The sequence below is a fragment of the Gymnoscopelus braueri genome (assembly GCF_963280865.1).
Source record: "Gymnoscopelus braueri genome assembly, chromosome: 15".
NCBI classification, from domain to species: Eukaryota; Metazoa; Chordata; class Actinopteri; order Myctophiformes; family Myctophidae; genus Gymnoscopelus; species Gymnoscopelus braueri.
Genome location: NC_137620.1, coordinates 49,141,353 through 49,156,961, shown reverse-complemented (window position 1 = coordinate 49,156,961; position 15,609 = coordinate 49,141,353). Strand labels below are relative to the sequence as shown.

At 40.2% G+C, this 15,609-nt stretch overlaps 1 protein-coding gene across 1 annotated transcript in view; it reads right to left on the bottom strand.

Moving 5' to 3' along the window:
• Positions 1 to 5,924: 5,924 nt before the first annotated feature.
• Positions 5,925 to 15,609, bottom strand: part of LOC308101610 (protein NLRC3-like) — a gene marked incomplete at its 3' end in the record, with an annotated part of 38,793 nt that continues 29,108 nt past the window's right edge. The window contains exons 6-12 of the mRNA XM_080451030.1: positions 13,847 to 13,948; positions 12,152 to 12,210; positions 10,134 to 11,907; positions 6,948 to 7,124; positions 6,352 to 6,525; positions 6,120 to 6,272; positions 5,925 to 5,937 (exon numbers count right to left, since the gene is read on the bottom strand). Coding sequence (XP_080307156.1) covers positions 5,925 to 5,937; positions 6,120 to 6,272; positions 6,352 to 6,525; positions 6,948 to 7,124; positions 10,134 to 11,907; positions 12,152 to 12,210; positions 13,847 to 13,948 — 2,452 coding nt within the window. The remainder of the gene's footprint in view (positions 5,938 to 6,119; positions 6,273 to 6,351; positions 6,526 to 6,947; positions 7,125 to 10,133; positions 11,908 to 12,151; positions 12,211 to 13,846; positions 13,949 to 15,609) is intronic.

Below are 15,609 nucleotides of genomic sequence, written 5' to 3'. Positions count from 1 at the left end.
TTTCCCCTCCACACTCCAAATCTCTGTCGAAAATAGCAGATCTACAAGCTCACAATGCATCGCAGCATGAAGCGTTGTGAGCTTGTAGATCTGGTATTTCTGATGAACGTTCACGTATTAAGACATGGCCAACATTGGGATGCAGGGGTTTAAGTGGTTAATGGTTCAAATAAGGTTCTTTGAGGAACCATGTGTGGTTGTGAGCTTGTAGATCTGATATTTTTCAGGGAACATATTTGGTGTAGAGGGAAACAGAGCCCTGAGGAACTGTCAGTGAAGTGGGTTTAAGTATTTAACATACAAAATAAAAATAATTAAATAATGTTTTATTAAGCTCATAGCGCGGCACCGAGTGCCGCGCTATGAGCTTGTAGATCTGCTATTTTGAAAAAAAACTTAACATGTGTGCAAATCTTTGAATATATATATGTATCTTTAAAGTGAACATTTTTAACTCAAATCTTTGCTTCTGGCGGTCCCTGGAACTAAATATTTTGAGAAGGGGGTCCACGGCCAAATACATAATAATGTTGGGGGTCCTTGACATGAAAAGGTTTGAGAACCAGGATTTAGAAGACATTTGTAGAATCAGCCTCAGGTCTTAATGGGTTAACCATTTAAGCTCTATTTCAAATATAGTGAAAATATCAGATCTACAAGCTCACAACGCATCACACCGCGGCGCGTTGTGAGCTTGTATATCTGATATTCTAACTATATTTAAAAAGTTATGTTTTTATATATTTCTTTTTTGGTTCTTAATTTCAATACAACAATGCATTGATTTATTTAAAAAAAAGTGCTGTAATAGTAAAAGGCACTTTTCAATACTAGAGTATTTACTTGAGTAAATACTTTGTCCACCACTGGTTTTCAGGACAGGGAATATTATCATTAAAAATTATTATTAGCAAAGATTTGAGTTTAACATGTTATATTTATATTAAAAAAATCACTACATTCTAGGGGAGTTGCAGTGGTGGAAAAGTACTCAAATGTTTTACCTAAGTAAAAGTATCAATACTGCAATGTAGAAATAACCTGTTACAAGTAAAAGTCCGGAATTTAAAATTGACTTGAGTACAAGTACAAAAGTATTGATATCAAAATGTACTTAAAGTACCAAAAGTAAAAGTACTCATCATGCAGAATGCCCAATTTTCAAATGTATGAAATGTATAAAAAATATTTTGAAAATAGCAGATCTACAAACTCACAATGCGTCGCATCACAACGTATTGTGAGCTTGTGGATCGACTATTTTCAAATGGCCGAAATGTATATAGGGCTGAAGTGTATGTTTTGTAATAATAATCTGCATCTACAAAGTAACTAAAGTTTTCAAATAATTGTAGTGGAGTAAAAGTATAATATTTGCCTCTGAGATGTAGTGGAGTAGAAGTAAAAGTACTGACAATTGGAAATACTCCAGTGAAGTAAAAAAATAAAAAATAAAAAACTCAAAATTGTACTCAAGTACAGTACTTGAGTAAATGTACTTAGTTAGTTGACTACAGGGAGGGAGGGGCCAACGGAGTATACAACAATGTATAACATGTTAATGAGACAGACAGACAGACAGACAGACAGACAGACAGACAGATACTCACATCTTGTCAGGAGTTGAGGTTTAATCCAGTGTTCTCCTCCATGATTCACACTGTAGGAAGTAGAACAACAATGAATAGTGTTTTATCACTAGCAGGCTTGATTACTGTAATGCTCTCCTGTCTGGTCTTACTAAATAAACTATAGGTCTGTTACAACTTGTCCAGAACGCAGCAGCTCGTGTGTTGACAAAGACCAAACAGAGACACACATTACACCTATTTTAAAGTCCCTGCATTGGCTGCCTGTCAGTTTTAGAATAGATTTTAAGATCCTTTTAGTGTTTTTGAAGTCATTTAATGGGAATGCACCTTCCTACTTGTCAGCAATGCTTCCTCAGTACGTGCCCGGCAGGGCCCTTAGATCCTCTAGCGCTGGTCTCCTACACATTCTACAGACTAAAACTAAAAAGTATGGAGGAGCAGCTTTTAGCTATTATGGTCCCACGCTTTGGAACAGCCTGCCGGGGGATCTGAGGGTCTCTGAATCTGTGGACATTTTTATAATAAATCTTATATATAACACATCCTTTTAGCATTGCTTTTACTTAGATTGCTGCATTTCTCTTCTGTTTTACTTGTTCTTTTAAAGTATTTTCTTTTTAAAATGCATTTTAAGTCTTTAACTTAATTTTTTCCTGTGAAGCACATTGAACTGCACTTGTTGTGTGAATTGTGCTTTATAAATAAAGTTTGACTGATTGATTGAATCAATGTCTAATTGTCTAACACAACGTCTCCACTACCTGACATTATTATTGTCTCCGCCAGGCCGAAAGGCATGGCGAGAGAGTATGTTTTACCCTCCGTCCGTCCGTCCGTCCGTGTGTCCGTGTGTGTGTCCGTGTGTCCGTCTGTCACTAGCTAATCTCTGCCACCGTTGGCTTGATCGCAGCGAAACTGTGCACACACACTCCCTGGATGCCAATTCCGAACTTCTGCCCCAAATTTTTCACATGGGCCTTTTATAGCGCCACCAGGTGGCCGATTTGTGCAAAACATATTTTTTGACAGTACTCCTACAGATTTTGTCCAAAAATCTCGCAAATCGGTACACAGTATCTCTATAGTCATTAAACAAAATTTGTCTTTCAGATTTTTCATAGTCCATCCTGATTGGCTAAAAATGGCTTCCAAAGTTTGCAGGAGTGCTCCATTTTCAACAAAATGCCTCAAATCATGAACACAGCATGCAATTTCGGTGAAATTTTGCACGCATATTTCCACTATGCCGAGGAAGAAATGCCACTTGAAAAATTTCAAATCAGCCTCATGGTGGTGCTATAACAGGCCGATTCATGTTTTTACCTGCACCGATCTGTGTAAAACTTTGTATGCGCACTCCCTAGAGGTCAAGGAAAAACCTTTGCCCTGCATTTTTCCCATCTGCCTTTTATAGCGCCACCAGGAGGCCGACTTATGTAAAACATTTCTTTATATTACTCCTTCCGATTTTATCCAAATTTCACGCAAATCGGTACACATGATTTCCATAGTCATGTGATCAAGACGGATGTGTTTGATTTTCCATCCTCATTGGCTAAGATTGACATCTAAAGTTTGCAGTAGTGGCTTGTTTTGAACAAAATTCCGCAAATCATGAACGCACCGTCCGATTGCGGTCAAACTTTGCACGCACATTCACACTATGTTGAGGAACAAATGCCACCCTTTTAACATTGGCCTGTTATAGCGCCACCAGCAGGTCTAATTTAGCAAAAAAAAAAATGCACAAAATGCCTCAAACCATGAATGCAGTTCCGATTCCAAGGCCTAAGAACACATGGTACCCTTTAAACATTGGCCTATTATAGCGCCACCAGGAGGCCACAATAACCTACCTGACCTGGCGGAGACCTGTGCTCCGAGGAGCACTTTTTCTAGTTAGTATTGTTATTGTTAGTACTAGTATTAGTATTAGTATTAGTATTAGTATTAGTAAGTATTAGTATTAGTAATAGTATTGTTAGTTTTATTATTATTATTATGTACACCACAGTGTTTCTCCTAACATTATGTTGACCAGGCAGCCCGTCCGGCCCGGCTTGGAGGAGAGGGTTTAGACATGTGTTTAGATTTTACATTTATAAAGTGTATTTTCATTCTCCTACCATAGAATGATGAAATGATCAAAATTACTAATATATCTAATATATCTAATATACTAATATATCTAATATACTAATAGTACTAATAATACTAATAGCACTAATAGTACTAATATACTTTTAATATCTAAAAGTGTGATTTATTTTTTCAAAGACAGCTGATATGAAGAGGATGTAATTATAGTTTCTGTCTCGAGGTAAAATGAAAATAGCAGATCTACAAACTCACAACACATTGCATAGTGGTCCGTTGTGAACTTGTAGATCTGATATTTTCATGCTATATTTTTTAACATTTCTGAAGAATCTTTGCATTTCTTTATCATGTCTAAATGTTGACTTTTGAATACTTAAGTATTTAACTCATTCACTGCCAAGGACGACTTTTACGACTTTTTCCCCCAAAGGCCCTCCTGTGATTACCAACCATCAGGGGATAGATCATACTGGAGATAAATATGTGAATACTTGAAAAGGTAAGACGATCGAAAAATCTCTGTCAGTGGCTGCACGCAGCCAGAAATAAGTCTGGCAGTGAAATAGTTAATACAGTATTTATATACAGATAAAGGGTTATAGTCTCCGCCCCCGTGTGTCCGTCAGTGTGTGTGTAGGTCTGTCTGTGAGCAGCTAATCTCCGGCACTGTTGGACCGGTCGACATGAAACTGTGCGCACATAGTCCATGGAGGCTACTGTCTCCTGGCTACTGCCAGGTGGTAGATTTATTCAAAACACTTTTTAAAATATTATTACACATTTTGTCCAAACACATTACCTCTATAGTCATGTCATCCAAGACAAATCTGTTTGATTTTTCATATTCCATCCTGATTGGCTTCTAAAGTTTTTAAAAGTTTCTAAAGGAGTGCATTTTGAACAAAATGCCTGAAATCATGAACACAGCGTTAAATGCCGTGAAACATTGCTGGCCCACAATAAGCTACCTTCCCTGGTGGAGACCTGTGCTCTGAGGAGCACATTCTTCTAGTTTAAACAGTCTTTCTCTGTGTGTTAGACTATGGACATGTCATTAATAAGAAACTGTTCCTTCTCTCCTAAAGCTTTTAGATGCTGTTTATCATTCTGCTCTGGTGAACATGATGACTCATCACTGCATCCTGTATGACAGAGTGGGTTTTGAGTGGGACATATTATTTACACAAAACAGTCCACCTCAATGCATTATGGTATGGTATAGAACTAGCCTGGTAAAGCCCCTCCCTCCGGAAAATCTCATTTCCATTTGATTTCAGGAAGGAGTCTGGCCTGAAGGCTTGTCTGGGCGTTTCTAGCCCGTTCACCAAATGGACGAGCCTATCAGCATTGTCGCTCATCGTTCTGTGATTGACAGCGACAGTTGGCCAATCAGGTGGCGAGTTCGAGTGAGCCCGAATGGGACCGAGTGCAGCCGACAAAAATGGAACGAGCCGCCATTGTTTCTGTGGGCAGTTAAACTTTTTACTTTCGGTTTTAAAACACTCTCAAACTTATTTTTTGAGACACGGAATTTACTTTTAAGATATCATTTGGATAGAATTGAGTTGTTTAACTTCATATATGTGGTCAATTAATCACGACGGAGCCCATTTAAAAATAAAAATGTAGAGAACCGGCAGGGGCGGGCAGTGACAAGCATGTATCCGAATAAGGCAACCTATTTTGGGCATGGCCGTCTCAAAAGTCCTGTTGCGTCATATTTGTCTGGAGCTGGTGAAAATGCACTGGCTGAAGTGGGACACTGCTGATTGGATGAAGGGGTTGTCAGTCAACGGTATTACTCCCGCCCAACTCCAGCCCGCAGCCAAAATTGCAGAATGGGCGATCATGCCAGACTCACTCCTGAAATAAATTATAAATGAGATTTCCGGAGGGAGGGTTTACCAGGCTAGTATAGAACATGGATATTACCGCGATTGCCAATCATTATTTTACATACATGCATACATGCGCATATATATATATATATATAATATATATATATATATATATATATATATATATATATATATATATATATATATATATATATATATATATGTGTCCTTGCTGTTATGCATTTTTTCATGATTTACATGATTGATTGAAGCTCTGAATTGCATGTCAGACATACTCTAGTGTGTCTAGAGTATTGCTGCGCTATTATCTCATTTTGGACAGATTGTAGTGACGTTCTCCTACTCTAATGGAAAATCACGGGATGTGAGAGGACTATTTCATAATCCTGTGGGGTCACATATAAAGAAGGGATGGAAGGATGAGGATTGTTGTGGTGGACTTGCACATTGGACTTTATGGGTGAAGCACCCCCTCCCACCTGCACATTGGTCTGCCTGGCCCAGCCAGTTAAACATTGTAAGGTAAACACTGCACTAACCAACATGGACACAGTCCAAGTCTACTCACTTGAGAGTCTCCAGTGCAGCTGAGAGCTTCTTCAGACCAGAGTCTCCTATGTGGCTGAAGTTCAAGTCCAGCTGGTTCAGATGGGAGGGGTTGAAGGTCAGAGCTGAAGCCAGAGAAGAACAGCCTTCCTCTGTGACCCCACAGCCTGACAACCTGCATAGAAATACATATTTAACAAACTGCTGTTGATGTTCAAGTAGAGATCCACACAGAGAGAAAACACATTATTTACCTCAGGATCTGCAGTCTACAATGTGGACTCTTCAGTGCAGCAGAGAGCTGGTCCAGTTGTGATTCCTGCAGGCTGATGAAACTGAGATCCAATTCTCTCAAATGGGAAAGATTAGAGCTGAGAGCGGAGGCCAGAACGTCAAATCCTGTCTGTGTGATGTTACAGCCAGCAAGTCTGTAATTACAGATTATATATCTGGATTAACTATCAGAGTTTTGGAGTAAAAACCCAAGAGCAGAAAGTCAGGAATAATGTGAACTAGATCATCTTAATCCTCCAACAGGCAGCAGCAAGTTCACATCAGATCGACAGACAGACAGACAGACAGGCCTGGTAAGTTACCAGGTATACATACACCTGATAAGACCTAATAATTCCGTATAGCAGCCATGATGGATCACATATTGTAGTTACTGTACCGTATCATTTTGAGAGTGTGGACTAGCCAACACAAACTCGGGCCAAACTTGAACCGTATCATGATTCTACTCAGTGTGGGATACCATTATGTAAACTTCATTCACTCTTCTTATTATATTCAAACAATAAATAATAAAACAAAACTAATCAAAATAATGCTGGTTAATTAATCTGACCGTAGTATCTCCAGTCTACAATGTGGACTCTTCAATCCAGCAGAGATGAGCTCCATGAATGAATCATCCTTCATGTCATTATAGCTGAGGTCCAATTCTCTCAGATGTGAAGGATTAAAGCTGAGAGCTGAAGCCACAATCTCATAATCTGTCTTTTCGAGTCGACAGCCAACAAATCTGAAAATGTAGAATACGTAAAATCAGAGATTATCAACACATATTGGATCAAGTTCATGTTCAAGGAAATTAACTAAGCAAATGTCTATCTAGTTAACCAGATATTAGGTCATAAGCAAAGGGAACCAGAAAACATAGAAGTGAAATAATCTGTATACTACAGTGTGTAATGCACATGGATCTATGAACTAATTTAGTAATTTCATTAAATATTTTAACTTTTTGCTTCTTCTCCTACAGATTGTGTCCAAATCTCACACAAATTGGTACACATGATCTCTGGACCCATGAGACTAATAACGCATCATACAGAATGTTTACAGTCCATACCGTTCACCCATAATTGGCCTTCAAAGTTAGTGGGAGGGGCCTATTTTACAAAAACATGCCAAGAAACATGAACAAAACGTCAACATGTTGAATCACACGTTGAGGGATGTGTACTCAACACAGAGCCAAAAGTATTTCCACTTAGACCAGGGGTTCCTAAAAATGTAACCGTTTGTTGCAAAAACATGTTTGGGCCACAGATTTTCCCCCGCGAGATCAATAAAGCTATCTATCTATCTATCCATCTATCCATCTATCCATCTATCCATCCAAAACATGATGCTTTGGTTGAGCAATCCCCTCCAGATTAATTAAACATGATCTCAGGAGTGAGTGATGTGATTGGCTTGTAAAACTAGTGGGAGGGGCCTATTTCTTAAAAAACAAAACACTATTTATCAGGAACACAAGATCTGATAAACACCACATTTGAATATCATGTTGCATGTCCTCCAACACTATTTATCTATTATATATGAATATCATGTTGCATGTCCTCCAACACTATTTATCTATTATATATGAATATCATGTTGCATGTCCTCCAACACTATTTATCTATTATATATGAATATCATGTTGCATGTCCTCCAACACTATTTATCTATTATATATGAATATCATGTTGCATGTCCTCCAACACTATTTACCCATTATATATGAATATCATGTTGCATGTCCTCCAACACTATTTACCCATTATATATGAATATCATGTTGCATGTCCTCCAACACTATTTATCGCAGAGGATTCCTGGGTCCTGATGGTCACAACCAACGGCCTGCGTCGGGACAACCACACTTGCAATTTCCCGATATAGCAGCTTTCTAGTTGTCTTCTTCTTCTATGGTTATATTTTGGAAAGGTAAACACTGCTCACAGTACTGAGAGGCTTTGGAGTATCGTTTTAGAGTTTATTAACAGATTGTTTTAGATTTTATTAACAGATTGTTTTAGAGTTTATTAACAGATTGTTTTAGAGTTTAGCTGTCAACCTCCCTTTTCTTCAATTCATCTTTTATTATTCTTATTCTTATTATTATTATTATGTATTTATGTATTTATTTATTTTGGGGGGGGGGGGTACTTTTGTACTCAGGTCAGGAACACTCATAGTTTTTATACTACAGTGAGTATGGTTAATGTGTACTTCTTCAAATGTAAAGGTCTAGTGGAAAATGGTTATTTTAAGTGCATAGGAGCAACCCAATGGAACAGCCTTGAAACTGTAATTTGAGGACTTTTAAGCATCTAACACAGCTCTGGTTACTGGAAAAGGTTCCAGTATAATTCAGGAAATATATTTAATTGAACTGAATTTGACTTAGGCCTCATGTGCAATGTATGGTTCATGTGATAATATATATTGTACATGACTGTCACCCTGTGATCGGACATGTTGTTAAGTGTGGACTAGAATGGAAATAAGTCCTGGACATTGTGTCTCCTCCTCTGGTGGTTATAACTGTAATGTTATTACTTTTCAAATAAACTAAACTAAATTAAATTAATTGTTTATAGGGCCATCCTCTGTACACCCCTTCACTAATGGGATGGTCCATTTCTCAGGTGGTATGGTCCGTTTTGTCATTTTAGGGGCAAGGTCACTTGGCCTTTGATGTTTCCTAACAATGTTTGTGGATTAATTAAACAGATCTCCCAACCTTTTATTGATGTTTACTTAAATCTCCTTGCCATCAACATGAGTGTTTCTGACGTCAGCCTACGTCAAGACGTATAGACTAAGTGGGCGGGCAGTAACTCTCTGAAACGTTTTAGGAAAATGTCGGCCGTTCCTCGGACTACGCTTCAACTTTGCGTAAACTTTTGTATGTGCGTGTGTGTGAGTTCTATTACACATTCAAGTTATATTAAATGTGAAATCGGTAGTAGTTTGGATTAATTTTGGATATTTGGAAGTTGTCAATGTCGAGTTTAAGAGCATGCTAAAATGCGCTGTTTGTGAATGTGTGTGTGTGTGTGTGTGTGTGTGTGTGTGTGTGTGTGTGTGTGTGTGTGTGTGTGTGTGTGTGTGTGTGTGTGTGTGTGTGTGTGTGTGTGTGTGTGTGCGCGCGCAGTGTATGTGTACGCATGTTTGCGTTTAGGCCTACTTTCTGAATTTAGACATGCACAGATTCGTCTGGTGAAAATAGACAAAATATGTGTAGAAATGTTGTTAATTTGTTTTGTCTCAAATGAATGAAGCCAGATTTATACTCTGATGGTGAAGTTTGCCGACAAGAACAGATTTACAAGCAGACAACGTGTCACATCGCGACAATGCATTTGCTTGCATTGTTATTTTCAGCAAGGGACCCCGTCTTATAAATTAAGCATTATTTAGCTTCAACGTCTAACTTATACTCTGAAGTACAATGGTACTATTACTTCCCAACCAGAGCAGACCTACAAGCAAAGAACGTGTCGGGATGAGAATATTGAAGATAATTTTTAAGGTTAGTTATAGAGGGCAATTAAAATGTATGGATGGCTTATTAGCCAGGGATCCTTTTAATAGGACTAGCCTTTATTGCACTTACACACAATACCACCAGTCACTATTTGAGACTTCATTATTATCTGATATTTTACGTTAACCATCACTTCTACTTATAGTGTTAGGTGTGATGGTAGATTGATTCTCTTCTAATAGGTTTTCTATTCAAATGACTACTAACCGAGCCTTTGTGCTGTTCCTCACAGCTGGGACCAGTCTGGATTTCCCCCAGACTGTTGATCTGTATTTGGACAGGTCCAACTCATCCAGAACCTCCTCTGACATCAGCAGCATGAAGGCCAGAGCTGAACACTGGGAGTGAGTAAGTTTTGTCTTTGATCTGTCCCCTGACTCCAGGTACTGTTGGATCTCCTGATGCAGTGAGTGGTCGTTCATCTCCATTAAACAGTGGAATATGTTGATGCATCTGTCAGGAGAGAACCTTTGATCATTCATCTTCTTCAGGTTGTTAATGGCTCTCTGGATGCTCTCTGGACTGTTCTCTGTTTGACCCAGCAGGCCTCCTAACAGACTCTGGTTGGACTCCAGTGAGAGGCCATGAAGGAAGCGGACAAAGAGGTCCAGGTGGCCATTCTTACTCTTCAGGGCTTTTTCCATGGCTCTCTGCAGGAAGTCATCCAAGGAACTCACATCAACTCCCAGGAAAGTCTTCAGTACCTTCGTGTTCTTCTGTGTGAAACAGTGGAACAGGTAGACTGCAGCCAGAAACTCCTGGATGCTCAGATGAACAAAGCTGTAGACTTTTCTCTGAGATTGCACAGTCTCTTCTTTGAAGATCTCTGTGCACAATCCTGAGTACAGCGAGGCGTCTGTTACATCAAGACCACACTCTTCCAGGTCTTCTTGGTAAAACATGATGTTACCTTTCTCCAGATGTTCAAACGCCAGCCTGCCCAGCTTCAGAAGAACCTCCCCGTCAGCCTCCATGAGCTGCTTTTGATTCACATCATGACTGTCATGATACTTCTTCTTCCACCTCTTTGTCTGGACGAACATGAAGTGGCCGTACATCTGAGTCAGGGTCTTGGGCAGTTGTCCTGTATCGTCTGTCTTCACCATGTCCTCCAGAACGGTAGCAGTGATCGAACAGAAGACTGGGATGTGACACATGATGTGGAGGCTCTTTGATGTCTTCATGTGTGAGATGATTCTGCTGGCCAGCTTCTCATCACTGAATCTTTTCCTGAAGAACTCCTCCTTCTGGGAGTCTGTGAACCCTCGTACTTCTGTCACCATGTCAACACATGCAGGAGGGATCTGATTGGCTGCTGCGGGTCTGGTAGTTATCCAGAGGAGAGCTGAGGGGAGCAGATTCCCTTTGATTAGGTTTGTCAACAACACGTCCACTGATGATGTCACTGTGACATCAGAAACAATGTCATTGTTGTCGAAGTGCAACGGAAACCTGCTTTCATCCAAACCATCAAAGATGAAGCCAACTTTCCAGACAGCGAGCTGCTCTGCTGTGACCTTCTTTAATGTTGGGTGGAAAACATGGATCAGGTTGAGAAGACTGTGCTTCTCATCTCTGACCAAGTTCAGCTCCCGGAATGAAAAGGGAATCAGGAGAATGACGTCTTGATTTTCCAAACCCTTTGCCCAGTCCAGAGTGAACTTACGCACAGAGAATGTTTTTCCAATGCCAGCGATGCCCTTGGTCAGAACTCTTCTGTTGGGTTTGTCTCTGCCAAGGAGGAGGGGCTTAAAGATGTCACAGCAGTTGATTGGTTTGTCATGGAGAGTCTTCTTCTTGGAAGCTGTCTCAAGCTGCCAGACCTCATGTTGGTTATTAACCCCTTCACTCTCTCCCACTGTGACGTAGAGCTCTGTGTAGATGCTGCTGAGGGAGGGCACTTCAGTGACGTATGTCACACGATCAAGTCTGTTCAAACTGATCTTATAATCCTTTAAATCCTCCTGCAGACTGACATCTGCTATGAGAAGATAGAATACATTTTACATATTCAGGTTCATTTATAACTTTACATCTGATTTTATAGCATATCTTTATAACTAATTATTTAATAAATGCAAATCTAGAATTCATGAAGAAAAAAATGTCAAAATAAATTAACTTTTGATCATATTTTTGTCCAGAGTTAGATTTGTAGCATCAGTATTTGAACATGGATACTGATAAAACAATAAAGACATTTAGTACATTGTGTCCAGTCTTACTTTGTCCACTTGTGGTTTTACTGGATGTCTTCAGTTCAGGTGTGTTTATGAATCTCTCTCTGTGGAGATGAAGACAATATAATATAGATACGTTAATATTATTGTTAAAATATGAAATCATATTATATAATTATTAGAAGTTAATATTAATATATTAACCACTTAAGCCCTATAATTAATTGTACGATGAATAGTGCCAATCTACAAGGTCACACCACACCACAATGGCATGTGTTGTGAGCTTGTAGATCTGCTCTTTTCATTACATTTTGAGATTTGGGAAAAAATATAAATAAAAATAAACTTACAGCAAAAGCGCATATATTTTTCTAGTGGCTTCATTTGCGTAATTTGTCACACAGGCAAATGTATTTATTCACGTGTTCACCTATTAGCGCTAATGATGTGAACGCTGTCAATCCTTATACAAATAGCCTACTATCATGCCAGCTATCACCAGTCCAGACAAGAGAGGTCCTGTTTAACATGAACTACAGGCACTGCATCCTGGCTGTACAGCATGTCCATACGTCTCTGGTGAGTTGCAGACAGTTTCAGTACATCATATTATTATTATTATTATTATTATTACGGTTCACCTCATTTGCACTGCATGGATTCAAACTGCATGTATTCAAAAACCTCAGTCTTAATTTAACTCTGAGAGTGTAGACCCTTATGGGTCCATTAGGTTCCATGTGTACACTCTCAGAGTTACAGACCTGTAAGGGTCCATTTGGTTCCATGTGTACACTCTCAAGAGTTAAATTAACACTGAACTTTTTACAATGTATATTAGGGTCACAGTGCCAGAGATATAAATCATATAAACCATCAATCATTTATCTGGGGGTCTCCTGGAACCCCCTCAAGAACCCCTCAGTCTGTGAAGCATTGGTTTATCTAATGGACCATCTGTTTCTCCAGGCTTTAGTCATGATACTCTTTAAGCTGGCAGCGTTAAATTAGAGATTGTGATCTATATATATCGATCAATATGGAGAAAGAAATATTGTGATTTTTCCTTTTGGAATGTAAGGTTGAAGGTATACATCTCTACTATACTAAAATGAAATAGCAGATCTACAAGCCCACAAGGTACCCCCTGGAACCTCCTCAAGGACCCCTGGGGGTCCTCCGACTCTCACCAGTGCTGTGAATAATGTCAATGATGCAGTGGATAATATAATCAAAAGTCAGTGAGGGCAATACCATTTACAATCAACATATTATGCATCATAAGTTTCAGGGGACTAAGTCAGGAGGAGGTGGAGGGCCTGGGTCAGGTCTAACGTGAAAAATATTATTATTATTATTATTATTATTATTATTATTATTATCATTATCCTTAATATACTTTATGAACTTATATAATGATAATACCCAGTGATCACCCATTCATCATTTACTGATGAATTGAGTACAATGGACCACAATAGGGGGGGGGGGGGGGTCATTTTAGCATAACTATTGACTGTACTAAATGTACTGTTAACAATCTACCCCATCATTTATTTCTTTATTTGGTGAGCACCAAGTAACATATCCAGGTGCTCCCCTGAGAACTAGACCAAAAATGTTATGTGCACCCCTGTATATATACTGTAAATGCATTATGTACTCAGACCTCCAAACTTAGCATGAGATCACTTTATTCTGTTATATTGTTGTGTACACTGTAGAGGGTTCACATACTCTGTGTCTGGAGGTCCAGGTTCATTAGCGCTGAAGTTCAGAGGTTCCAGTCTAGACCAGTCACTCTTCATAGACACACAGCTGGGTGTTGGAGACTCTGGTCTGTGGCAAAAAAAAAAGACATATCAACAAAATAACAACAGTACAAATAGTACTCGAAATACAGTACAACAGGTGCATCGATAGATAACCCTACGCCATGAACAGACAGTCATTGAATTTTTTTTTCGTTCCAGTGAATTCCCCCATGTAAGCAAAGCTATATAAGGTGGGCTTGGTAAGTATAAAGAGGAATATAAACTATTTAATCCTCCCTGTATAAGGCCATGGGCTGATAAACAGGTGAGTGACAGTCTATGCAGCGGGTGTGTAGGACCAGAACCTCCACATGGTTCTGTCTTTGCCCCGTATGCAGCTAAGAGCTAACAAACGGGCGTGCGTGTTAATTTGCAGTGTTTAACCATGGTTATATACATAACATTCGTACTGTACACCCTGTTTACAGCTGGGAGCTGTTAAGCGGCCGTGGGTGTTGAATTACAGTGTTTTGGCCCCTATAGGCTGGCTATATAGGCTTGGTAAGCATAACAAATATACACTGTTTCTTCCACGTTTATTGCATTGTTTATGGCTTTTTACTGTGTGTTTTGCAATATGCGCATGCCTGCAGAGGACGTGCATGACGCTTGTATGCAATGTCTTGGACTGAGGACTCCTTAAGCTGCATGTCTTGTGACATGCTTGGAGTTCATGTCCACTTCACGTCGCAGACCTGCTCTACTTCACGTCGCAGACCTTCTCCTTTGAGACCCTGGCAGCCAAAGGGGCTCTTGCTTGGTCTTGAGCCGCTTCTCCCAGGCCCAAGGGCAAACTGGGTGGAGCGAGTGGAGTCCCCTTGGGTGCTGGACACCATACTGAGGGGCTATAAACCTAAATTCTGGTGTTGACCAACGCCCTAACAGGGCGTTCGGGGTGACTACTGTGTCTGGCCATGTCAGAAGAAAGGTCCTCCGGTTGGAGGTAACCTTGCTTCTCGCAAAAGGGGCTGTACAGAAACTAGAGCCGTCAGAACGGCTCAGTGGGTTTTACTCCACATATGTCCTTGGTCCGAAGGACGGCGGCTACCGTCCTATCCTGGACCTGCATGTCCTCAACCGTTGCTTAAAACACTTGAGGTTCAAGATGCTGTCCCCAGCTCACATGTTACAGGCCATCTCCAAGGGCCTATAGTTCACCACGCTGTATCTGAAGGATGCATATTTTCATCCATCCACTCCACAGGAAGTGCCTTCGGTTTGCGTTCGAGGGAGTGGCCTATGACTACCAGGTACTCCCCTTCGGGCTTTCTCTGGCGCCACATACCTTCATCAAGTGTAATAACGCGGTTCTGGTGCATCTGTCTTCACAGGGGCTTCAGGTTCTGAACAAGGCTACACAGACACCGTCGCCTCCTGGTGACGCAGGAGTGTTTGTTAACTAGCTCTCCATCTTTTTTTTGCCATATCTGGAAGGACGGCTTATGTCAATTACCAGGGGGGGTTGAGGTCCCGCCGTCTTCACGAGATGACGCGGGAACTCTTGCTATGGGCTCACACCCACCTTTCATCTCTTCGAGCTGCGCCTTTTCCAGGGATCTGAAACTGGGCAGCGGACATACTCTCAAGGGATGGGCCACGAGAGGGAGACTGGCGTCTACATCCTCAAGTGGTACAGCAGCTCTGGGACAGGTTGGGGAGAGCGCCTCTCAGGATGACTCTCACTGC